General features: G+C 41.9%; 1 protein-coding gene across 1 annotated transcript; it reads left to right on the plus strand.

Moving 5' to 3' along the window:
* Window positions 1-21,817: 21,817 nt before the first annotated feature.
* On the plus strand, window positions 21,818-25,416 carry LOC122067096 (the record flags this gene model as incomplete). The annotated part of the gene is made up of 2 exons (XM_042630943.1): window positions 21,818-22,618; window positions 25,207-25,416. Coding segments are annotated over exons 1-2 (687 nt in total), but the record flags the coding sequence as incomplete, so codon positions are not given.
* Window positions 25,417-26,286: the final 870 nt, after the last annotated feature.

Below are 26,286 nucleotides of genomic sequence, written 5' to 3' on the forward strand. Positions count from 1 at the left end.
CATATAGACTTCCAAATCTTTATTCATCATGTCATGCAATATAGCCGTAGTTGCTCTTTGATAAGTTGCCCTGGCATTTTTCAGTCCAAAAGGCATCACTTTGTAAAAATAGGTTCCCCACGGAGCGGTGAAGGCTATCTTCTCTTGATCTTCTGGGTGTATGCTTATTTGGTTGTATCCCAAGAATCCAATCATAAATGATAACAAAGCATGCCCCACCATATTATCCATCAATACTCAATGTGAGGTAATGGGAAGTCATCTTTGGGGCTCAATTTGTTAAGATCTCGTAAGTCCACGCACATTTGTACCTTGCCATCTTTCTTTGGTACTGGAACAATGTTGGCCAACCATTGGGGATACTTCACCACTTGTAGAAACCCTGCATTCCATTGCTTCACAACTTCTTCTCTGATCTTCTCACTCCATTCTATCCGTATTCTTTGGAGCTTCTGTTTTATTGGCTTTGCCCTAGGGTAAGTCGGCAATCGATGTTGCACGATGTTGGGGTCGATACCAGGCATATCCTCATAAGACCAAGCAAAGACCTCGATGAATTCCTTTAGAAGACTAATCATCTATTCCGCTACTTCGTCATCGAGGGTAGTGCCAATTTTTACCTCTTGAAGGCATTGGTTGGTTCCTAGATTAATAACTCGAGTATCCTCATGGAGCGGTTAGGCTTTCTTTGGTTTGCATTATTTATTGATTCTTAATATTTATTGAGATCATCATCAGAAAAAGGAGGCAAGTCATACTCAGAATAAGAAATTTCATTCATAAAAGGAGCAATAGACTCGACATACAAGGACTCTAGACTCTCCTCAAGAGGGGAGGTTGACACCAAATCATAAACAATAGACTCAACTACGGACTTGATAACTGGCTTGATGCTTTTTCCAGGGATATTCAGCCTGGTTGACTCAATAGCATGAGCAAACTTAAAGTTTTCTCCAATGCTTCTCCAGTTCAGGAGTGTTTCAATGGCTTAATAGATGAGGAGGTGTGGTAAAGGACCTTCTTCTCCTTCTGAGAAAGTTGCTGCTACTTCTTTAGTGGTGTAACGGTTCTTCTAGATAGGTGCCTGCTTCTTCACAAATACCAGCTGGTCAATCTTGTGCCCTCGAAAGCTAAACTTTCTGAGGGGTGAAGATTGGTGGAGACTGCTCAATCCCTTTTCTATGAAGTCCATCTTTTTCGAGCCTGTTGAGGGATGCCATTCTGGTTCCTGGGTCACATCTTTGACCACCTTCACGAGCCTTCCCGTTGCAATTGGTTCGGGCACAATACATACAGACCATCATTCTCTGTGCACTTCTTTGCTTTGCATATGTACTTCTTCCTCTAAAAGGACGAGGCTTGAGCTCAAGTAGCTCTCGGGCTCTTGGCTCTTATAGGAGGGAGCAAATGTAGCCTTTCAAATCAATGGGAAGCAACAGACTCCAGGTGACCTTTATCTTCTTTTCCCATTCTATTTTCTGGAGGACTTGAGGACTTGGTGCCTCCTTTGATTGGATCAATGTTGTAGGGTCACCAGAAGAAGACCTAGTCTCAATCAGTATAATTTCTGCTATCTCAGTAATGCAACTGTCTTGATCACTTTCATTGACCATCATTTTCTGTTGTTCCGCTTTATGAGTCACCCAGTACAGTAGAACTCGTCTTGAAAAAATACTTCAAATCCTAGTTGCATCTTTACGGTGTTTTTATCAAACCATGGCTCCACATTTCCACAAAAGGGAAAATCCTCTCCTTCTTTTATAAAATACCCATTAAGAGTAGGGTAGTAAGAGATGGAGATCTTCCTAGTCATCCTCCTTGATGATATTTTTCTGGTCTCATGCCAGGAAAATATTACATGTTCTTCATCATTTGATTCACTGGTGAACTCCAAATGGCTTCATAGTTAGCTGGGACTTCCTCCTTTGGCCCTTCTTTGGCAATGGCTGCACAAGTTGTGTCTAATTCAAAACCACGCAGTTGGACTTCTTGGTCTTGTTCTTCCCCATTTTTAATATTGGCCAAAGTGTTAATCACTTTGGGATCTCCGACCACTGTGATCACCTTTCTCTTATAAATGAACTTCAATTTTTGATGGAGACTAGAGGACACAGCCTTTGCAGGATGCAACCAAGGCCTTCCCAAGAACATGTTAAAAGTCGCCGATATATCAATGACTTGGAAATCAATATCAAACTTTACTGGGCCAATTTTTATAGCAAGGGTAGTGATACCAAGGATCTTCCTCTTGGTATTGTCATATGCCCATATGGTTGGGTGGTCGGCCTCATTTCTTCCAAGTTGATGCCAATACTCTTTGTCCATCTCAATAGTAGCACATTCAAAGCGGACCCATTGTCAACAAGAACCTACAGAACCACTTTGTCAAGACATTCTATTGTGATGTGGAGAGCCTGATTGTGTCGGGCTCCTTTGGGAAGCTTTGAGTCCAAGAACATCAGAGATTATACTACACATGTTGCCTGTGATACCCTACTTTCTAAACCCTGTCTAATTACCTGTCTTGGCTTGGTTTGATCATATATGGGCTAAACCGGAGAGAACTGACACAAGTACCACATGGAACATGGTAGCAAGAGTCACCTTGAGCTCAAGTTGGCCCAATATGACCGAGAAGGTACCCAGTGTAGTATATGCACCCAAACCTTACACTTGCACACACCACAAGGTCATGTACAAGGAGTAAAGGTATGTACTAGTATTTGTGGGTGCCTATGTAATTTAATTATTTTGTGGGAATTTATTTCCATTAAGGCCCAAGTGGAACACTAGCAAATGAGGTATACCCACCTGAGATTATACCCACCTGAGAGGTATCCACTTATGGCTAAAAGATATTTTGGGGGCCCAGGTATAAAAAGGGGGAGATATTTATTGCTTTCTCCCTCATTAATGATAGTTGGTCAATGGGAGAGTAAAGAAGAGAGAGAGAGAGAGAGAGAGAGAGAGAGAGAGAGAGAGAGAAAGAACAAAGGAAAAAAGAAAAAGAAGAAGAAGGAAGAAGAAAGAAGAAGAAAGAAGAAGAAAAATTGACCATAGAGTTTCACCGGAGCCTGATCAGCCCAAATTAATGATCAGCTCATCGGAATTTTTGATTTGAGGTAGGTATTGTAAATATTCCAAGGATTCTTGGGAAAACCCCTCTTCTTAAACCCTCTTTTTGATTTTTAGGAAAGAACCCACTTGAATCTTGCTAGTCCTACTTGGGTAATAGAATCTAAGGTCTAATGGAAGGTGTGTACAATGATTTTGATGGATTTGGAAAGAGTGTTAGTGAAGATCTAGAGTTTTGAGAGTTCTTGAGCTAAAGAAGTGAAATTTAGGATTTCATTGGTGTTCTTGAGGAAAGAGGTAAGAATCCCCCTTTATCTTTTGATTTGATCTTAGATCTAGGTTGTGGATGTATGAATGGACCTTAGATGGAGGATTGGAGTAGCTGGATCGACCCCAAGCAAGTTCCCCAAGCAGGAGAGAAGATGGGAAGATAATAGCAAAGTTTCATTTTATGACCAATGGGTATAAGACCTGTGGGTTCCAAACCTGCCTATCTTGGTCTCTGACCCACCTGTGTGCCCAGAAGCTCAGTCTTGAGCCTCTAGTGTAACCGACAGGTATAAGACTGACGGGTTCCCAGACCCACCTGTCTTTGAACCATACCCACCTGTCTTTCCAGAATACACAGAATGAGTCCAAATTTGATGGGGTAACCCCCATTTATGATTCTAAACCCGATTTTAGTGTTCAATTATGATGATTTTGACCCTAAAATAGTGAAATGATCAATCTTACATTTATAATAGGTTACACTCGTTATATGCGTACCCCCACATCGGATCTCCTAAGTACTGGGTGAAAGCACTGTGTACTTATACAAGTAAATGGGGAGTGGACTTTGATGTGTTAGTCTAGCCATATCATCATGTCACTTGTGTGTAGACTAGACATCACGTATGTCATATCACGCATTGAATGTGTATTTACATAATATGCTATGCTCTGTGTTTTGTTTGAATATTCATTATGTCTAGATGTATGTGATGGAGGAATCTCACCTGGATATAATATGCATACTAGATTAGATGTTGTAGTCAGCTTAAAAATGAATGCCTGGTGGCTCGTGGAATGGGACACGGTGCCATTGTGTAATCATACTATACTCATATATAGGCATGCGGCTAGGATTGATACACCCCTTTGTGCTACGACCCTTCCCAACAGGGGTTTACGTGTTAGGTTACCATTGGGGGGAAGCATCAGGTTATAGTTGTCGAACTCCTGCAGCGGTTAGAAGTACACACAACTAATCGCTATGATAGTCGGTAACCCCGGTGGTATATTCAGAGGGCCGATCGTACGGCTTTTATTTCGGGTGGAGTCACCCATTTACTTTCTGTCATTTAGATTTGTCAGGAGTTAGCTTGCATTTTAAATTCTGGTATCAATAGTGGGCCTTCTCCGACAACCCTATGGGTGTATCTTGGGATAGGGTTCACGGCTCGTACCTGGGGCATACACCCACTGTGGTTGTGAGTAGCACATAGCCTATGACCTAGTAATGTTGTTTAGGTGAATAGGATTTAAATAAATTACATATATATATATAGGTTCATTTATATTGTGACTACTTGTGTGGTCTTCCTTTCCACTTAGTGGGCTAGTGAGCTCATCCCACGTGCACAACTCCTTTTAGGTGATTTTACAGGTTACCCGCCTAAAGATCAGGAGGAGGGCTCCATTGTGGAGTTTCCCTTCGAGGACTGGTGGGTCCCTATTGAGTTCGAGTATGGTGTTAATTGCACGTGTGAGGATTGTGCTGCATGGCAACAGTGACTCTAGAGTGATTCTTTTTTATTCTTTTAATGTACTCCCTTTTTGATGACTTGATGCTTAAATTGTTACAATTTGTGTATATATCATGTCTTCGGGCCCAAATGTATATAACTTTTATAACTCAATTTGGGTATCAAGTATTTAGGAAATAATTATAGGTATTATTATGAACAAGTCTTCCGCTAAAAATACAGGTCTGATCTTAGTTAAGTAGATGAATGTTGTGTTGTAGTTACTGCATTGTTGGTCCTGGCAGGTTTTTGAGTTAAACGAAGTTAACTCAGTCACTGGCTCAGTTCTGCAAGAGCGAGGTGTGACATTGCCTCTACTATATATGCGAGATGTGTTGGATTTATCTCAATCAGCACCTGTACAATTTGTGAGGGACTTCAAGGTGTGGTGGGGGATGCCATCAACAATCCTCAAATGGAGATGTTTTCTTGGAACTTCTTGAGTTGAGCCAAGACTAGGTTCTCTAGATCTTTCTTTAAGCTATTAGTTCCGGCCTCATTAGCCTTTGGCTGTTCTACTGCTAGAGCCTTGCCCTTGTAGTCTTTCTCACTTCTAGTTTCCATCACGTTGATAGGTTTCTTCACAATAATCTCTGTGGGATAACAATCTTTATCATCACTATTGGTTATGGTGATTATCCCTACCATGGTGTCATCCTCTTCTTCTAATTCTCCCTCCCTACTTGGGGTGGGAAGTCAAGGTCCTCCACAAATATCCATAGTCTTGGCTTGTAGCTTTTTAACTACATTAGAAAGTTGTTGGACTGCAACATCTACTGCCTTTGAGAATGTGTCGTCTGGCCTTATTTCCTCCAGATCATCCAACTGCTCATGGTAGTAAGGGTCACTAACAGTTACTTCACCCAGCATCTTGTCAATTTTCTCTACTCTTTCCTGCATCTTCAATGTAGTGGAGTACACTTCACACATTTTCTTCCATTTCTAATATAGATTCCTGCTCATCTAGATAAACTTGTATCAGCTCTCCAGATCCTTCATCACTTTCTGAATCTGACGTAAAATCATCTCCTCCTATGCAGAGGGAAGGGTAAATGCTACCTGTCGAATCAGCTATCAAATCATCACCATCAATGGCATAGACTGAGAAACATATCAGATGTTCTGGTGAGTAGTATTCTAACTCATCATCATAATTATTGTACCAAGGCCCTTGGTAGTCATCCCAGTGTGGATACCCATCATCCTCTTGAGAATCAGAGTCATCTCTATCCTTCTCATCTTTATTCTCATCCTCATCATCGTCATCATCATCCTCTTCTTCACTGAATTCCCCCTCACTTGGTTCTTCATCAGATTCTTCTGGACCATCAAATTCTCTGGCATCTAAACGCTCGTAGTATTCAGAGTGTACAGACCAGAAGATTTCCATAGGGTTGGTCTTGACATCAATGGCTCGAAGTTGGACCAGTCCTGACTCATCATCCTCTGTGTCACTCCCTATGTGGATTAGGGAGGTGTACTCTTTGATCTACTCCCCTATGGCCAATGTGTTTACTGCTCTGAGAAGATCAACTGTAACCTCTCCAATTACTTTTGGATTGTCATTTGAAGATACATCGGGCTGAGTTAGATAAGTGGGATCACTCTCCTGTTCTCTTCTCCTAAAGAATTCACTGATCCTATTGATGAGGTCATCTTTGGGGAATCTGGTAGTGCAACCATATCCTTTCAATTGTACCCATCCGTCCATCCTTCTCTTGCGTTATATACCGAACCCTGAGAATGGGATTGGTATGAGGGTGATGAGGGATAAGAAGCAGGATAATATGATGATGATGTAATGTGAGAGGTAGGATATTAAGATTGGGGGTGATAGGATAAGGAGGTTCCTTCACATTGATGGTGGGGGGGGAAGGTTGATGATATGGCAGAGGCTAATAATATGGTAAAGGTGGAAGGTATGGTGGGGGTTGGTAATGTGGTGCAGTGGATTCTTCTATTGATGAGGAAGGATGAATGGCGGACGTCCGATTTTATGATTCTTCTTCTGATGATTCTCTTTTCTGGGAGTCCTCATGACTCCAGCCCTTTAACTTAAGAGTTTCCTGTAAGCGCGAGCATTCATATGATTCTTTCGAGCTCTAGGTGTAATAAGTTGAGTGGGGTCACTCTCTGTGGCTTCTTCCTCTAGATTGTTCACATGATCAGGGAGTGGATTGGTGTTGACATTGGGAGATTACTTGACCTTGAATTCAATGGTCTTGTTGCCTACCAAGTCCCGAATTGCATGCTGTAAACCCAAACATCTTTCAGTGTTGTGCCCCTTCTGAGTGTGGTAAGAATAATATTCATGATCCCTATACCAAGCTGGAGAAGGGTTGTTAATCACTCTTGGGGCCACTGTCCCTAGCAATCCCTATTTTTTTAACTTCTCATATGCTACCATCATAGGAATTCCTAAATCAGAAAACTGCCTTCTTAGATGAGGGGTCTTCTGGGAGTGTGCATTTACTTGTATTATGAATGACTGTGAAGAGGTAGTTGGTAAGCCTGATTACTGAATTGCACTCACCATATTAGTTTTCAGACTCTTTCCACGTCTGACTCAGGTGTTATTGCTTGCATCTTGGGAGGATCCTTGATACTAGGCCTCTCTCAGAATTTTGTTTTCCACCCGTGTGCTGGTGGCTATTAAGGCATCAAAATTTTGTAGATGTTGATAGTAAAGAACATCATAACAAGGCTTTGACAAGTTCTCTATCAATATCTCCACTTGCTCTGCTTCTGAAGGCAGATTTGCCATTTTGGCGGCCTTATCTCTAAACCTTATTAAGAAGGCGGTGAATCCTTCTCTAGGCTACTATCTAAACATCTCAAGCTTCTGAAGTTTCACATCCACTTCAGTGTTGTATAAGTTCTGGTTGGTAAAGGCTTTCACCACTATTGTCCAATTCTGAGTTTGGGATGACTCCAACTGTGTGAGCCACCTGAGTACTGGTCCTAATAGGATTAGCATGAAGGCTTGCCCCATCTAGTTATCTGCAAGTTTTCATGACTTAGCGATGCCGAGGAAGACTTTAAGATGAGCTTTGGGGTCTCCTCACCCATCAAACCTGTCAGTCTACCACTTGAATCTCTCGGGAATCCTTACCCCAGAAAAGAAACTCATTTCATTTGACACTACTATTTGGATTTCTGAACTCTTCCCTCCTCGGAACATATTTTTTAACTTTTCCAATTGCTCCCTGACTTTCCTCTCTCTGTCCATTTCTAGAGGTTCCATTCGGACGTGTGCTGCAAATTGCTCTTCCTCATCTTCAATTACTACCTTGGAGGAGGGACCCTGGAATAGACCCCACGTTGACCATTTGGATGGGTAGGTGAAGATCCTCTTTGACCGGTTGGCCTGACTTGCTCTGGTTCTTTAAATTCAACTCGAGAAGAGTTCCCACGATAGCCTGTAGCTCCATTCTGATCTACATCTCCCATAGCCAGTGTCGGCTCATTCTTGGGATCAGTTTTGGGAGTGTTCTGAACTGCATGCAATATCTGAGCTATCCCTCTCTTGACTTCAGCCATATCTGTCTACAGGTCTCCACGGGACAGACCCAGGCTTGTTTAAGTGATTCAGAGTCCTGTGGATCCATATACTAACTAGGTTGTAATCACTTGGTAGTAGACAATCTCCGAGAGATGACGGAGGTGAGACTAGACTTAGGCTAGTCAGTCGATTACCCTGACGTGTCTAAAGGCACTTGAAGAATACTTGAGGTGTGAAATTGTGCCTGAACCAAAAGTGGCTTATTTTATGATTCTTGAATTTCCAACCCCTTGTTCACGCATTCACTAAATTAACAACCAATGATTCATCGAAAGTTAGTCTGCTTAATGATAGGGGGTGGATAAGGTTTGATGCCCTTAGTCCACTCGATGTCATAAGCGGGAGATTCATACAAATGGTTTGTCGAGAATATTCCCATAAGACTTTCCATAAAATCATGCTTTCCTTACTCTTTTTCCCACTAGGTGTTCTTTCTCTTGATTTTCTTGGGACTTCTCGGGACTTGACATGACTTTAATGGGATTACCCCTGAGTCACGTATCTAGACATTTTTCTTAAGGAGGAGGGACACCTTTTATTCAAAACCCACTTAGGAAAGCAATTCTTTACAATGGGAATATAATATAGGAACATTCCTTTTCAAGACCGCAAACAAGTTCTACAGTTAGTTCGTGGCACTCCTAGCTTCTCCATCTATTTTTTACATGATGTGAGCATGCGGTGGATGCAATAGGACCAACAATGCTTCCTTGACAAGATCTATATATGCAAGGTACCTGATCCTTTTGATATACCCATAGGTACGAGATCAAGGGGGTGACTTCCTTGCCTATTACTCGTGACTACACAGGAGGTTAAGTAATTGGCCATGGGGGTGGTAGAACCGTGAATGATTGTATGCAAAACTGTAATGTAGGGTAACCACCATTCGATCTCAGAATGCCATAAAGTGCACAGATCTCCCCAAGGGTGCTGGCACAATTACGGACATTCTCACCGTTTGATGATGCATTCGATCTCAAAATGTCATAAAATGCATGGACCTCCCCAAGGGTGCTGGCACAATTACAACATCCTCACCATTTGACGATACCTTCCACTCTTGTATAGGAAGCGGGTATCATTTTCTCTAAGAGTACTCTCCATGACATACACCAACCTCCTCGAGGGTGCAGGCATGAAAGGGAGTCTCTCACCAAATGATTTCATTTCGAGCACGATGCATGATGTGTTAGCGAATATAATTACAAACATGGGGTTAGCCAAACACATTTTCAAACAAATGTGGTGGAAAGTGTTCTTGGATTTAAAGGTAACTTTTAATATCTAAAGCTTGACATTTATCCCCAGTGGAGTCGCCATTGTGAGGGTTGCGGCTAGAAATGGACTTGCACCCCATCCTCTCTCCTCCCTTTCTCTTTCATATGAGGGAGGAATGTGTCGTGTGTGCTTAGCTTGCAAGCCCCACACCACCCTATCATCGCTCGGAGATGCGTGGGGGCCTATTTGGCAAGAGTGTAAAATTCATCATTTGAGACGAGGTTTGATGATGGTCTAATACGGGGATCGAGATCATACAAATGGGGGTTTGGAGTCGCCAACTAAGGTTATGGGCCTAGGACCTGGGGGTGGGCTCAAATCCTAAGAAAATGGCCCAAAATTTAGTCTGGTTAAGAGATTTAGGCTAAGTGTTAGGTTGCAGAATTGGGAAGGTGTTAGGCACCCAATCTACCCGGTTCGACCGGTCTTCCTACTAGATACTTAAAAACAAACATTTTTCACAATTATTACTATTCCACATGCATGGCTAAGTTATCACACATATATACATTAATTGAATTCAAACTTCTATATACACTAAAACAAGGTCAATATAAAGTCTACATGATGATAATGGGGTTGAGAAACTGTACCTGAACTTAACCCCTGTTTCGGGTCAAGAGGGGTGGGCCCCTAATTAGTACCGGCTCGGACTGTCTTTCAGATTCTCCTAGCTCAGGGGTAGATGGTCTTGACCTCCAACTTTCTTTCTTTGATTGTGATGGTATGTTGATAGGATTCTGACTAGGAACGATTTGTTTCAGATTTAGATTCGGACAGAGCTTCAGCTAGGGAAGGCTATTCCCGGGCTTAGGATGAGGTGGCACTCTAGCAGAGCTTCCATTGGGGATAGACTAGGGGAGGGCTAGGCTGAGGTGGCACTCCGGCGGAGCTTCCGCTGGGAATGGCTATTTCTGGAAAGATTCCAGGGACACTCGGACAGGGCTTCCACTAGGAATGACTATTTTTGTAAAGAAACAGATTGACCTAAAAATGGACTGAAGATCTCCAAAGTCCTGAAGAACACTTTGAAGATCCGAACAGAGTTTCAGATCTTAACAAAGATCTCTTCGTAGACCCGAAGAACCTCAAGGGGGGTTTCTATTTCTAGTAAAACTTAAGAATACTCAAAGGAGGGGGTTGAAGAACACACTACTTTTGATAAAAACTGGATTGGACTAAGAACTTGGATTGAAGATCTTCAAAGTCCCAGAGAACACTTCGAAGATCCGAACAAGATTTCATATCTTGATGAAGATCGCTCCGAAGACCCAAAGAAAATCAAGAGGGGGGAGGGGAGGGGAGGGGAGGGGAGGAGAGAGGGCAGAGCTTCACTACTATAGAGTGAGGTGGGGATGTTTTAGTGTGTAAAATTTAAAGGAGGGGGTATTTATAGGTTTTTCGGACCAATTGGAAGGAAGGAGAATTTTCGCCCAAAGGACAGAAGAGGGTTCTTGGATCAAAATGGGTGAGGAGGGCTTTTATCTAATGGGAAAAATGGGTTTCTGGACTAAAATAGGTGAAACGGGCTTTTATCCAATGGATAAATGGGGGTTTTTGGGAGAGAGAATCCTTAGCCAAAAAAGTGGGATTTTGGTCTCAAGTGGGTGAAGAGGGAATCTCTTTACCCATCGGGCCAGCGAAAACTAATCTCGGCCATTCCCTACGGTGCGTAAGATTAGGCCGAAGTACACGGGGCATGGTCAGTATAGGAGGATAGGCAATGTGGGCAATGTCATGGGTGTGTGGTTCATGGCACGTGGCTAGTGGCATGTGGGTGCACGGAACCATAGCATGGCACCATGGCATGGGCAACAAGCATAGGCTGCAGCCATGGGCAGTAACTAGCAAAGGTGCGGGCATGAGCAATAGGCAGGCAAGGCAAAGGAGGTGCGGGCATAGGAAGTAGATAGGAAAGCTAGGCAGCAGCCAGCATGCGCATGTGTGGGGGCTGGCCTGCTAGCCAGAGCGAGCATGTGTGCGGGTTGGCCTGTTGGCCTACGCGCACAAGTGTGCAGTGGCGGCACAAGCCAGGCCAGGTGAGGGGTGGGCCTGGTTGGGAGCGAGCATGGGCCAGGCAAGGTCGGGATGTGGGCCTGGCTGAGCGGGGGCATGGGCCTAGTAGGGCGAGGGCGCAGGTGCATGGACGCTGGGGTGCGGGCCTGGCTGGGCAGGGGCACGGGCCGGCTAGCGCCATGTGCTGTAGCCTATGGGCAGTAGTGCGCACGATAATGGATCTTTTTGGCGATGATCATGGGAGATCCATCGGTCTGATTTTGATGTACCATATATCATCAGAATCATACTTTTAAGAAATATCCATCCGTATGGTAATCTTGACCGGATTCCTTCGTATATAAAATGTCAAAATTGGACCCTCTTCTCTCCCACACGAGGGTTTCTAGGGTTTCAGGTAAGGGAATGTTTTTGGGTTATCTAGGTAGGTAGGGGATGAATTTTAGGGTGTTTAGGGTAGGTAGGGGATTTTTTCAGGTTTCTAGCAAGCTTGCCAGGGTGCAGGGCATACGTACAAAAAATGTAATTTTTCGGGGATGATCGCGAGAGATCCGATAGTCCGATTTTGATGATGATTTTGACATGCCATATATCATCAAAATCGTATTTTCGAGCACTATCTGACTAGATTCCTTCATATATAAAAATTCAAAATTGAACGCTCTTCTCTCCCGTGTGGGGGTTTCTAGAGTTTCAGGTACGGGAATGTTTCCATCATCATCTTTACCGATCGAAAGCTAGAAGTCCCATTCACGATCCACATTTCATCATAGCCGGAGGTGGGTGATAAAATTGGGTGTCTATAGAAGGCTGCTTATTCTTCTTTTTATAAAATCCAACTTTTCAAGCCTATTGAGGGATGCCATCCTGGTGCCTCGGTCACATCTTTGACCACCATTATGGGTCTTCCTGTTGCAGTTGATTTGACCATAGTGCATGTAGACCATCATTATTTGTGCTCTTCTTTGCTTTGCATATATGTCCTTCCTCTGAAAGCCTAGGCTTGAGCTCATATAGCACCTGAGTTCATAGTTTTTGTAGAAACGAACAGATGTGGTTCTTCAAATCGGTGGAAAGTTACAAACTCCAGATGAGTCTTATCTTCTTTTCTCATTCTCTCTCCAAGAGTACCCGGGGGCTTGGGGCCTCCTTTGACTGGATCATTGTTGTGGGGTTGTTAGAGGAGAACCCATCTTCAATCAGTGCTACATCCACTATTCTAGTGATGTGACTGTCCTGTTCTCTTTCCTTGATGTGTAACTTTTCCAGCTCAATTTTTGTTTAAACCTCCTCTTGAGGTGTGTTTGATTGAATCAAAGATATAGGGTCATTCTCCTGACTTTCCCCCAGACCATTTACTGACTCTGCTGATAAAGTTTTTTCTGGAGATTCTGGCAACGTAAGTATATCCTTCCAGTTGTACCCGCCAATCCATCCTTCTTTTGAATTTGATGGATTGTCTACCGATTCCTAGGAATGGTAATGATATAAGGGTGATGAAAGAAATGAGGTGGGGTGATATGAAGGGGATGTGATGTAGGAGATACAGTATTCTGATGAAGATAGTGGATGATAGGGTGATAAAGGGGTTCTTGCTCTTTGATGGTATGCTGAGAGGGAAGACAATCGCAAAGGTGGATGGTATGAGATGGTAGATTCCTCTTCTGGGGTCGGTGATGAAGGAGGGAAGGCGGGCATCTGAACTTCATCTTCTGACTCTTCTCCTGATGGCTCTTCTTTCCCAGGGGTTTTCTTAACCTTGGTCCTGCCTCCATGATATTTAACTAATCTCTTTGAGCCCGTGGCTTGATGAGTTGAGTGGGGTCACTTTCTGTTGATTCTTCCTTCAATACACTGACTGTTGCATGATCAGGGAGTGGGTTGGTAATACCATTCGGAGGATGTTTGGCCGCGACTTCAATGGTCCCTTTGCCTATCAAATCTTGAACTACATGCTGCAAAGCTAGACATCTTTCAATAGTATGTCCCTTCTGAGTATGGTAAGCACAATACTCACAATCTTTGTACCAAGGCAGGGGAGGGTTGCTGATTACTCTTGGGGCCACTGTCCCTAGCAATCCTTATTTCTTTAGCTTCTTAAACATTGCTGTCACTGGCATTCCCAAATCAGAAAACTGTCTTCTTGGGCGAGGAACTTTCTGGGAAGAACCATTTGATCGTATTACAAATGGCCGTGAAGGTGAAGTGGTCGCAGATGAAATTGACTATTGGATTGCACCCATCATAATGGTTTTAGGATTCTTGTCTAGCCCGCCCTTGACATTCTTCCCCATGTTTTGATATTATGCATCTCTTAAGATCTTATTCTCAACACGTTTCCCGATGGCTATTAGGGCATCAAAATTCTACAAATGTTGATAGTAGAGAACATCATAATAAGGCTTTGACAAGTTCTCAATCAACATTTCTACTTACTTTGCTTTAGAAGGTTGTTCTCCCATCTTGGTGGCCTTGTTCTTGAACCTCATAACAAAAGTGGAAAACCCCTCCCTAAGTTGCTGTCTCAAGGTTTCGAGCTCTCGACGTTCCACATCTACTTTGGTGTTGTGGGGATACTGTTTAATTAAGGCTTTCATTGCTGCTACCCTATTTTGCGTCTATGTGGATTCCAACAGTGTGAGCCACCTTAGTTCCGATCCTGATAATGTTGACATGAATACTTGCCCATCTGATTGTCAGCAATTTACCATATCTTCATGATACTGAGGAATACCTCCAAACGAGCCTTAGGATCCCTTGACCTGTCAAATCTGTCGGTTTGACACTTGAACTTTTCAAGGATTCTTGCCCTGGAAAAGAAGCTCATCTCATTAGAATCTACTGTTTGACTCTCCTAACTTTTCCCTGCTCGGATCATATCCTCAAGCTTCTCCAATTGTTCTCTCATTTTTCTTTCCCTCTCTGTCTCTGGAGGTTCCTTTTGAACATGTGCCACAAATTCCTCTTCTTCATCATTAATTACAGCCGAAGGGGGAACCTTGGAGGAAGTCCCTTGATGACTTGTAGGCCTAGTTCGTTCTGGTCTACTGGAGGAGGAGTTGTGTCAGCCCCGAGATTGGCCCTAGGCTGGTTCCGTAACAAATGCAACACTTGAGCTAATCCATTCTTGACTTCAGCAACTTCATCTTGTAATGTCTCTACTGGGTGGACTAATGCTTGTTCTAGTGTTTCCATGTTGGGTGGATCCATGCGAACTGGGTTGTAATCACTTGGTGGTAGACAATCTTGGAGAGACGATGGAGGTGATACTAGACATAAGCAAGTCAACCGGTTACCTTGACGTGTCCAAATGGACCGCAGAGAATACTTGAGGTGAGGAATTGTGCCTAAACCAAAAATGGTTTATTTTGGGATTCTTTAATTTCCAACCCCTTGTTCACACATTTACTAGATTAAGAACCAATGATCCATCCAAAGTTAGTCCGCTTAATGATAGAGAGTGGGTAGGGGTTAATGCCCCTAGTCCACTCAATGCCATAAGCGGGAGATACACACAAATAGGTTGACCAGAATACCCCAATTAATACATTCTTTGTCAATAAAGTCATGCTTTCCTTTCTCTTATCCCACTAGGTGACCTTCCTCCTAGTTTCCTTAGGTCTTTTACATAATTCGACATTTTACGGGACTTTAACAGAAGTCAGCCCGGATCACGTATGCCAAATCATCTATATTTCATTTCTAAAGAGGAAGGGCACCTTTTATCCAAAACACACTTAGGAGAGAATTTATTTATGACTAGAAATTATCATAGGAATATTCCTTTTCAAGATCGCAAACAAATTCTAGAGATCAGCTTGTGGCGTTCATAGCGTTCTCCATCTATTTCCTATATGATGCGAGTATGCAGTGGATGCAATAAGATCGATAAGGCTTTCTTGACAGGATCTATATACGCAAGGTCCGTGATCCTTTTAATATACCCATGGGAACGAGATCAAGAGGAGTGACTTTCTTGCCCATTACTTATGACTACACACGAGGTTAAGTAACTGGCCATGGGGTGGTGGAACCGTGAGTGATTGTGTGCAAAAGTGTAATACGGGAATAAAGTGCACGGACCTCCCCGAGGGTACTGACACAAATACGAACATCCTCACCGTTTAACAATACCCCACACCCTTGTACAGGAAGTGGCTACCATTTGCTCTTAGAGTACTCTCCATAACATGCATTGACCTCCCCGAGGGTGCAGGCATGATAGGGAGTCCTTCGCCAAATGATTTCACTTCGAGCAAGATGCATCATGCAATTAGAGAATATAATTACAAACATAGGGTTAGCCAAACATGTTTTCAAATAGATGTGGTGGAAAATGTTCTTGCATTTAATGATAGCATCTAGTGTGGAAGCTTGACATTTATTCATAGTGGAGTCGACTGAGGGTAGTGGCCGGAGATGATGATATCTCTTCCCTTAAGGGGAAAACGACTTTCATCGATTTCGCCCTCTCTGCTCTCTTTCTCTTTTTAGTGAGGGAGAGGTGTGTTGTGTGTGCTTTTCTTATGGGCCCCGCACCATCGTATCACCACTCAGAGATACATGGAGGCCTATTTCGTAAGAGTGTAAAGTTTGTCATTCTATACATGGGGGTTTGATGATGGTCCAATACAAAGATCGGGATCATACAAAAAGGTTTGGAGTAGCCACCTAGGATTGGGGTGGACCCAATTCTGGAGAAAAAGGCCCGATAATTGGTCTGGTCCAAAGATTTAGGGTAAGTGTCAGGTTACAGAGTTGGGAAGGTGTTAGGCACCTAATTTTCCTGGTTCAATGGGTCATCCTACTAGATGCTTAAGAACGAACATTTTTCACAATTATTACTATTCCACATGCATGGCTACGTTATCACACACACATATATATATATATATATTGACTGAATTTAAACTACTATGTACACTAAACACAAGGTCTATATAAAGTCCACATGATGACAATTTGGTTGAGAAACTGTACCTGAACTTAACCCCTATTTTGGGTAAAGAGGGGTGGGCCCTTAATTGGTATTGGCTCGGACTGCCTTTCGTGTTCTCCTGGCTCAGGAGAAGATGGTCTTGACCTCCAAATTTCTTTCTTGAGAGATGCTAACTGTGATGATATTCGAACAGGGTTCTGATTAGGAATGGTTACTTTCAGATTTGGATTCGGACAGAGCTTTGGCAAGGGAAGGCTATTTTTGGATTTAGATTCGGACAGAGCTTCGGCTAGGGAAGGCTATTTTCGGGTTTAGGATGAGATGGAACACTGGCAGAGCTTCCACTGGGAATGACTATTTTTGAAAAGATTCCAGGGGCACTCGAACAGGGCTTCCACTAGGAACTGCTATTTTTGGAAAGAAACAAATTGAGCTAAAAGTGAACTAAAAATTTCCAAAGCCCCAAAGAACACTTTGAAGATCCGAACAGAGTTTCGGATCTTGAAAAAGATCTCTTCATAGACCCGAAGAACCTCAAGGGGGAAGGATTTCTATTTCTGGTAAAACTCAAGAACACTCAAAGGAGGGGATTGAAGAACACACTATTTTTGGTAAAAACTGGACTGGACTAAGAACTTGGATTGAAGATCTTTAAAGTCCCAAAGAACACTTCGAAGATCCGAACAAGATTTCAGATCTTGATGAAGATCGCTTCGAAGACTCGAAGAAAATCAAGAGGGGGAGGGGAGGAGAGAAGGCAGAGCTTCACTACTATGGAGTGAGATGGGGTTGTTTGGTGTGTAAAATCCAAAGGAGGGGGCATTTATAGGTTTTCCGAACCAATGAGAAGGAAGGAGAATTTTTACCCAACGAACAAAAGAGTGTTCTTGGACTAAAATGGGTGAGGCAGGCTTTTATCCAATGGGTGAAAGGGGTTCTTGGGCTAAAATGGGTGAAACGGGCTTTTATCCAATGGGTAAAAGAGGGCTTTTGGGAGAGAGAATCCTTAGCCCAGAAAATGAGATTTTGGTCTCAAGTGGGTGAAGAAGGAATCTCTTCATCCACGGTAGCAGAAAACCAATCTCGACCATTGTTGATGGCGTGCAAGATTTGGTCGAAATGCACGGGACATGGTCAGTATAGGAGGGCAGGCAATGCGGGCAATGTCATGGGTGTGCGGCCCATGGCATGCGGGTAGTGGCATGAGTGGCATGGGTGTGTGGCACTATGGCATGTTAGGGTAGCAGGCATGGGCAGCAAGCATAGGCCATAGCCATGGGCAGCAGCCGTACACTGTGGCCATGGGCAGTAGCCATGTGCTATGGCCATGGGCAGCAACCATGTGCTGTGTGGGCATGGGCAGAGGGGGCGTGGGCATAGACCTGCGGGGGTGCGGGTCATGGCTTGAGAGGGCGCAGGCTGGCAAGCACACATGTGTTGCAGCACATGGCTGCTGGGCAATAGCCATGGGCAGCAGGCACACGTGCGGGCTGGCTAGCCTGCTGGCCATCGCTTGTAGCGCGCGACCATATATTTTTCCTATGATGATCATGGGAGATCTGACGGTCCGATTTTGACGTACCATATATTATTGGAATCATTCTTTTGAGCACTATCTATTCGTATGGTCATCTTGACCAGATTCCTTTGTATATAAAAAGTCAAAATTAGACCCTCTTCTCTCCCACGTGAGGGTTTCCAGGTTTTCAAGTAGGGGGTGTTTCCGGGTTATCTGGGTAGGTAGGGGATGAATTTTAGGGTGTTTGGGGTAGGTAGGTGATTTTTCCAGGTTTCCAGCAACCATATTAGTGTTCGCGGCATACATACAAAAAAATGTAATTTTTCGGGGATGATTGCGGGAAATCTGACTGTCCAATTTTGACGTGCCATATATCATCGGAATCATATTTCTAAGCACTCTCCATCTGTACAATCATCTTGACTAGATTCATTCATATATAAAAAGTCAAAATTAGACCCTCTTCTCTCTTGCATGGGGGTTTCCAGGGTTTTAGGTAGGGGAGTGTTTCCATCATCATCTCTATTGATCGCAAGCCAGAAGTCGCGTCCAAGATCCACATTGCATCATAGCCGGGGGAGGTGACAAAATTGGGTGTTTACAAATAGTGAAGGAGTTGTCTTAGGAAGAAGCCAAAAACTTGTTCTGCTCATTAGCTCTAGTAAAGGAACTAAAGAGAGGGCCTTATGCCTGACCTTAAAGCTAATGGAGTTCTAAATCAGCTGATATGAATGGAAAGACTTGGATCATCTTCTCAAATTCCTCTCCCACAAATATGATAAATCTCGGCACTGAAGGCAATCCTATTAATAACATTGCTCCAAATTACCACAAAAATGTTAGAACATCCAAGTTCATTCCCTTGAGAAGGACATAAGAGGCCTCGGAGAAGGCCAACATCTTGCAAGAACACAATTAGGAATAGATATTGTTCTATGGAGGAGGAAAACTTGGTTCGAAAGGGTGGCATTAATAGCTCTTCAGGTAACAAACTTGTGCTTATGGATTTTTATTTTTGTTAAAAAAAAAAATCATTTAGAATGAGAGATAACTTAAAACATCAATGTCAGAGTTAGAGTTGGTAATATGAGATTGATTGTTCATACTACACATCAGTAGAACCAATTCGTTCTTAGGCCTAAGAAAAAAATGCAGTATAAACAAAGAGTTATAGACATCCAAAAGGAGAGGAATAATGCTCCAAGGCCATGATTTGGTGCTACCAAAAAATGAACTCATCTATCTCCTCCAAATCAACCCAAATCTCCCCTATTCTCCATCTTCCATCTTGTGCTTGCTTTATCTCATAGAGAAGGCCGCGAGGGTTGACTTTTAATAGTTTCTCCTATTATCATATAATTGGCATGTAATGAAACACATTTTGCTTTATTGATAATACAGGTAAACTAACATACAATATTGTTAATGGGGTTAGCAACACCTCTACAAATAAGTATAGTTGGGGTCAAGACAAGGATAATGGGAGTAATGTATGGAGTACAGTGGTTTGGAGTCACCTATTGATCGAAAGGTTGACATAAGTAGAAGGTTTAATGCTTCACAGGGTTTAGAACAGAATATGGGTTAGGTTTAACCTGTGCAAAATTGAGATTGTTTCTATGTATCTATATGAAATAGCAGGTTATTATAAAATTACTAAATAAATTATTCAAATCAATATCAGGTATTGTATTTGAATTAAATAAATAAGTACTGCGCCTATGTGCTTATGGATGTTGCTTTTATCCCAGATTACCTTGTGCCAACTGCCAAGGAACAATGGACTTAGATGATCACACAAGATTCTAAGCAGTTGTGGAGAACATACTGAAGATGAAGACGTCCACAGAGGGAGGTCATCACTACCTCCAGGCCTCGTATAGACAAGAGGGCAGGAAAAGCATAGGGGCCTAGGTTCCAAGTGCCATCCCTATCCCTAGGGATGGATGACACTCCAATGAGGCGATCGTACCCTGCATCGTAGGTATCCTATCACCATAACGAAATAGAAGAACACTTTTGGAAGTTCCACTTGTCTAGCCAAACGTTGGTGTCCTTACCGTCATCAATAGAGATATTAAAAAATGAGACAACCAAGTCCCTTGGACGAAGAATTGTTTTGTGCACAAGTCGATGTTTAGTGTTTTTAGAGTCCAGGATTATGAATTAGTAGAGTTAATTTTGAATTGTAAATAGTTAATTACTAAATGATAAGTAGTTATTAGAAGTGTTATGAGATATGAGTGTATAAACTCTATTTATATGGGTTCTCTTGACTATCTTACCTTATTTTTTCCTATTTTCTCTTGCCTAATCTTTATCTCTTATCAAGAGGAATCAAAAGACACTAATTGACACATATGGCAAACCTGCTTGTTTAGATGCAATTAGGGGTGTCAATCTCACACCCGCATCGGTTGAATTGATTGAGCTCGACCGTTTAAAGACCGATCCAATCTGCACCGATTATTAAATGTAGTCCAACACGTTTATAAACAGGTAACACAGTACAAGGGATAAGCCCGATGGGCCTCCTGATCAGCCTGGCCCATTTACAAGCCCGACTTGGACCGACACATTTAGCCCAACCTTTTATATGTATATTTTGATTTTTTTGGAATAGAATAGGATATATATTGATACGTTTATCAATTATTGAAGTGTAATATATTTTCAAAATTGTTGATGATTTAACAAAATAGATTAAAATATCTTAAATCTAAAACAGGTAAAGACTCGTTAAGGCCCGTTTAATGCTTTATTGGTACATTACCTCGTTTAAGGCCCTTTTAGTCCAATTAGGAGAAGCCCGATTAAAGCTAAAAACCTAATCGAGTCTGACACAAGACTGATCGAGAGTGACTAATTTCTTAAATAAAAAAATCACGATCTAAAGACATAGGCCCAATCGAGACCAGCCAGAATCGACCTAATGACACCCCTAGATGCAATCATGCGAATGAGCTTCATTAGGTCACCGTTATTGACCTCCTCACTTATTTTATTGCCCAGCCCTCAGTCCATCCTGTTTAAGGAGACATACAGACTACTAACTACAGAAATGGAAGAATTTTGACCATTCATTTCGGTTGAATGAGTCAAATGAAATTTTCCATCTTTTCTCATGTCGAAGCAAACATCACGTGACAGATGATAGGTAAGTTAGGGGATACCTAATTTTCTTACCAAAAAAAAGTCAAAGAAACACCAGTTATGAAAATAATTTTATTTTTTTCCTTTTCTGGTAGAAATTATGAGACATGATCATCGAATTGGGGGACGATATCGGTATTTGATACTGATTCGGATCAGATCGGATCGAATTGGTGGGTATTGATCAGTTTTGCCCTTGTTTTTTTTTTTTTTTAAATTAAAACGATTCGAAAAACCACTGATCCAAATTAATCAAAGATTGAAATCGATCTCAGATAATACTGATCGGATGCGACAGATACAATACCAATACTTGAAACCGGACATGATCGATATCTAATTTTAACCTTTTTTTTTGTATAAAAATCTTACCATGGTCATAGACTTTGATTCTTCCAGCCTCCATTTTAAAAATGCAAGATTTGGTGGTTGGTACAACAACATCATAAACTTAAACTCCATTACCACTATAAATCAGACCGTACACTTGGCTAATCTCCCATGAACTCGTGATAGAAAACCTGTATGATCACATTACGAAGTCATCCAGTTGAATCAATTTTCATCAATTTATTATTATTTTACAGTTAAGTTCTGTTCTGTTCTGCCTGTCCAGAAGTCGTTGTAGGGATCCCACTGATTGGAGCATAGCGAGAAAAGCAAACCAGAAACAGAAAGAGAAACAGAACTTCTGAGTAGTTCGTTATGGGAGAAAGTGAAACCGAAGTTGATAAAGGCTTCTTTCCATTTCCAACAAAAAACGATAAAGAGAAGTAAGAGATGAAGCTGGAGACCCTGAAAAGAAAAACATGTATTTTCTCAAGAGATGGGCTTCGGATCTCGATTGGCGTCTTCTCCTTCTCCTTCTAATTCCTTTCTCCTTCTTCTTCTTTCTCTCTCTTTCCCCCTCCGTCGCCAACCCCTACAGCCTTTTCTCCTCCTCTTCAACTCCTCCAAAATCCACTCTCTTCTCTCATCGAATTCCTCATCGGTCGCCTCCGATGAAGGCGGCGGATTTGAACCGATCGAGAATCGCAATATGTCTGGTGGGCGGAGCGAGGAGGTTCGAGCTCACGGGGCCGTCGATCGTGGAGAAGGTTCTGAAGGTGTGCAAGAACTCAGATCTTTTCTTGCATAGTCCCTTGGATAGGGACGCCTTCAAGTTCTCGCTATTGAAGGTAGCTCCAAGCCTCGCTTCGGTTCGGATCTTCAAACCCACGCCCTTGCCCGAGACCCTGGAACAGATCCGAGTCCTCACCGCCCGCAACTCCCCCAACGGCATTCAGGTACCCAGCAGCTCCTAACTCCTATGTCCTGTCTTTTAATATTTTACTATATCTCTAACTTAAAAATGGACACTTATCCTATTATAATTTCATAATTTCTATACTTTTAGTACACTACTTAAAAAAAAAAAAAATTGGATCGAATCAAATCGATTCTTATTAGATTGGTTTTGGATTAAGGTATGATGAGACCGGCTGAAAATCAGATTGAATCGAACTGAAGCCAAACTAAATGAAATCGATAAAAAAAAAGTGATTATGAAGTTATAAATAGGTGAATTGATTAACCATTTTTTACAATATTAATGAGAATATTTTCTATTGTAAGGGAAATTGTTACAAATCAATTAATATGTGGTTATGAATAAGGAAATTGATTTGTACCTTGTAACAATGCTTCCATTGATCTCCTTGTTCACTATACAAAATTAGTTGGATAGTTAAATGAATGACTTGATAGTGGGGTTCATTTTGTGATTTCAATATTAGTTACATTTCTTATACAATGATAAATTATTATTTAATTACAAATTTAAATTATTTTTGCTAAATCTTTCCTTACTACATGTAAGATTTTATTATGATTCAAGCCAAAAAATAAATCAATCTGAATCGGTATTAACCCGATATTGAAAAATCAAAATAAATGAAAACCATACAAGATCAAAATCGAAACCGATTGAAAATCAAAGTTCCTTAACAAAATGGTTTTGGTCTCCTCATTCCTAAACCAAAACCAATTCAGCTTGACTGAAACTGAGCCAAACAGATTGTTTGACATTCCTATCCATGACCAATCGAGAAGACAACAACTTAATATGATTTTGCAAAGAAGAAATCAGAGATTAGCTCTGATACTATTAGTTATGTTTGACCTGGATGAGTTGGTGTTGAGTCAATCCGTGTCAATATATATCTTGTTTCTCAATCAAGTCAATGTATATACTCATTTCCATAATTTTATATTCTCTGGATAGGTAAGGTAGAGCAAATTATGGCTAGGATAGCACAATTATAGGAGTTAATTGTAGTGCTAATTGCTCTCTTGGTTTTTTGTATAAATATCCCCCAATCTTAATTAAAGAAATCAAATTCATTCCGTTTAAACATGGTCTTAACACGGCATCAGTCTAAACCGATCCTCCAATGGTTGCCTCAATGGCTGCTCCACCCACACCACCAATGACCTATGATCCTACTTCCCCTTACAATCTTCACAACTCCAATCAACCTCGAACCCCCCTTATCACCCAAATACTCACCGCTAACAATTTTCCGACATAGAGTCGTGCTATCACAATGGCCCTTCAAGCGAAGAACAAACTCAGGTTCATTGATGACACCCTCAAAATGCCTAACGATGATTCTGTTGCTCTTCCTGCTTGGACACACTAGAATTCCATTGTTACCTCCTGGCTGATTCATTCCACGATCCCGTCCATTGCCAATAGCATCCTATGGACCACCAACCCACGGGATGTTTGGGTCAATCTCAATGATCGATTTCTTAACAAAATGTCCCTCGCAATTTTGAGATCCGGCGCTCTATTTCCAATCACTGCAAGGATCTGATTCCATTTCAACATATTACACCACCCTTAAAACTTTTCAGGATGAGCTTTCTTAATATTGATCGATGCCTATATGCACTTATGGCACCAAGACCACTCTCAATGGATACATTGAAACCAATGCTCTCGTCGATTTCGTGCAAGGCCTCGATGGCTCCTGGCTCCTTCTCTGTAGTTCGTAGTCAAATAATTCTCATGAACCCTCTTCCCACAATGGCTAGAGCTTATTCATTGCTTCTTCAAGGGGAACGACAGCAATCCTTAAATGGATCTTGTCCTGATGTAGTAGATCAAGCAGCTATACCTGTCCACCACTCATCCTTTCATACCGACAACACCAGCACACGTTCTTCTTGCAATGGTTCCAAAGGCAGCACCCAACCTCTTTATCACTATAATTTTTGCACTATGGATGGTCACTTTGACTCTCACTCTTTCAAACAACATGGGTATCCTTCATCTCGGTTTTCGTAGGTTAATGATGGTAATACCAATTCAAACCGTTCTGGTCAGGCGTCCTCCAAACCAAGGCCTTGCAACACAACCATCTAACCCTATGGACATGATTGGCTCGATCCAATGCTGTGAATATGTCTCAGTCCAACGAACCATCAGCACCTGCCACTGTCCATCCCACAATCATATATAGCCGAAGAAATTCAACAACTTCTTTCCCTACTTCCGACCGGTAATCCTCACCCATTAGCCAATTTTGTAGGTACTTATCTTACATTACTTCATTATTCCTCCTTCTCGGTCATTGATACGGGGGGCAACCAAGTTTCAGACTCCAACTTATTTTCATTCCACCCCATCCAAATCTCCTTTAATTCGTTTACCCACTATATCCAATGTCCAAGTCACCAATGTTGGAACCATTCCTTTATTTTCTAGTGCTACCTTATCTAATGTCTCACACATTCCATTATTTCACTACAATTTGTTGTCCGCTAGTAGACTCACTGCCCGATCTAATTGTCGTGTTATTTTTTTTCATGATCCTTGCCTTTTTTTTAGGACCAACAGACGAAGATGACTTTTGCTATGGGCAAAAGACATGGTGGTCACTACTTTTTGGACCCATCTCTTCCTATGGCTTCTGCAACACCTCTTGATTCACATTTTGGTCTTTGGCACTGGTGCGTCGATCATCCTGCTTTTTCCATTTTTCCTAAATTACAAACTTTAGATAATGCTCTCTCTTTCTCTAATAAAGGCATTTGCACTGTGTGCCCGCTTGTGAAACAAACCCGTTTACCATGTCCCTCGGTCCTGGGTCCTCTCAAGTGCACCAGTGCGTCCAGTGCTTATCGAATGACTGGTAGTACCTCGACACACACCCCTGATCATTGGATGCACACTAGACACACTAGTGCACTTGAGAGGATCAGGTTCCCATTTTCCTCTAGTATAATTTCTGCTGTCTTATTTTGCATTAATACATATTGGCATGTGGGGTCCTTATCATACCCACTCTTTTTCTCTGGGGCTCGTTATTTCTTAATTGTGGTGAATGATTACTCATATAGTACATGAGTTGCTTAATGACAAATCAGAAGCAAATATCCTAATTTGTTATTTTTTCACCATGGGTCAATTCCAATTCAATGCCACAATTCTCCAACTTCACTCCGATAATGGACATGAATTTTTTAACGAGGATACCTCAATTTTTTTCCAATCCTTGGGCATAGTTCATCAATCTAACTGTGTTGACACCCTACAACAAAAAACTGCATTGGAGCGAAAACATAGTCATCTCCTTGACATTGGCAGAGCATTCTGTTTCCAAGCCAATCTACCCTAACAAATTTTGGGTGAATGTGTTCTCATGGCTGCTTACCTAATCAACCGTTTGCCAACTCCTGTGCTACATGACAAAACTCTTCATGAAATCATTTTCAAAGAAAAACCTATCTTCTCTCACCTCAAAGTTTTTTTATGCCTTTGTTTTTGCCGAAACACCAATAACAAACATAATTTTGTTCAATGTGCTTCTCCTGGCATATTCATGCGATGTTGTCTTTCATGAAACCATTTTCCCCTACCAATTGTCATCATCACCTACCACCTCCCCATCTTATGTATTTCCTTTGC

Source organism: Macadamia integrifolia, unplaced genomic scaffold (assembly GCF_013358625.1).
Source record: "Macadamia integrifolia cultivar HAES 741 unplaced genomic scaffold, SCU_Mint_v3 scaffold2708, whole genome shotgun sequence".
In the NCBI taxonomy this organism is placed as follows: domain Eukaryota; kingdom Viridiplantae; phylum Streptophyta; class Magnoliopsida; order Proteales; family Proteaceae; genus Macadamia; species Macadamia integrifolia.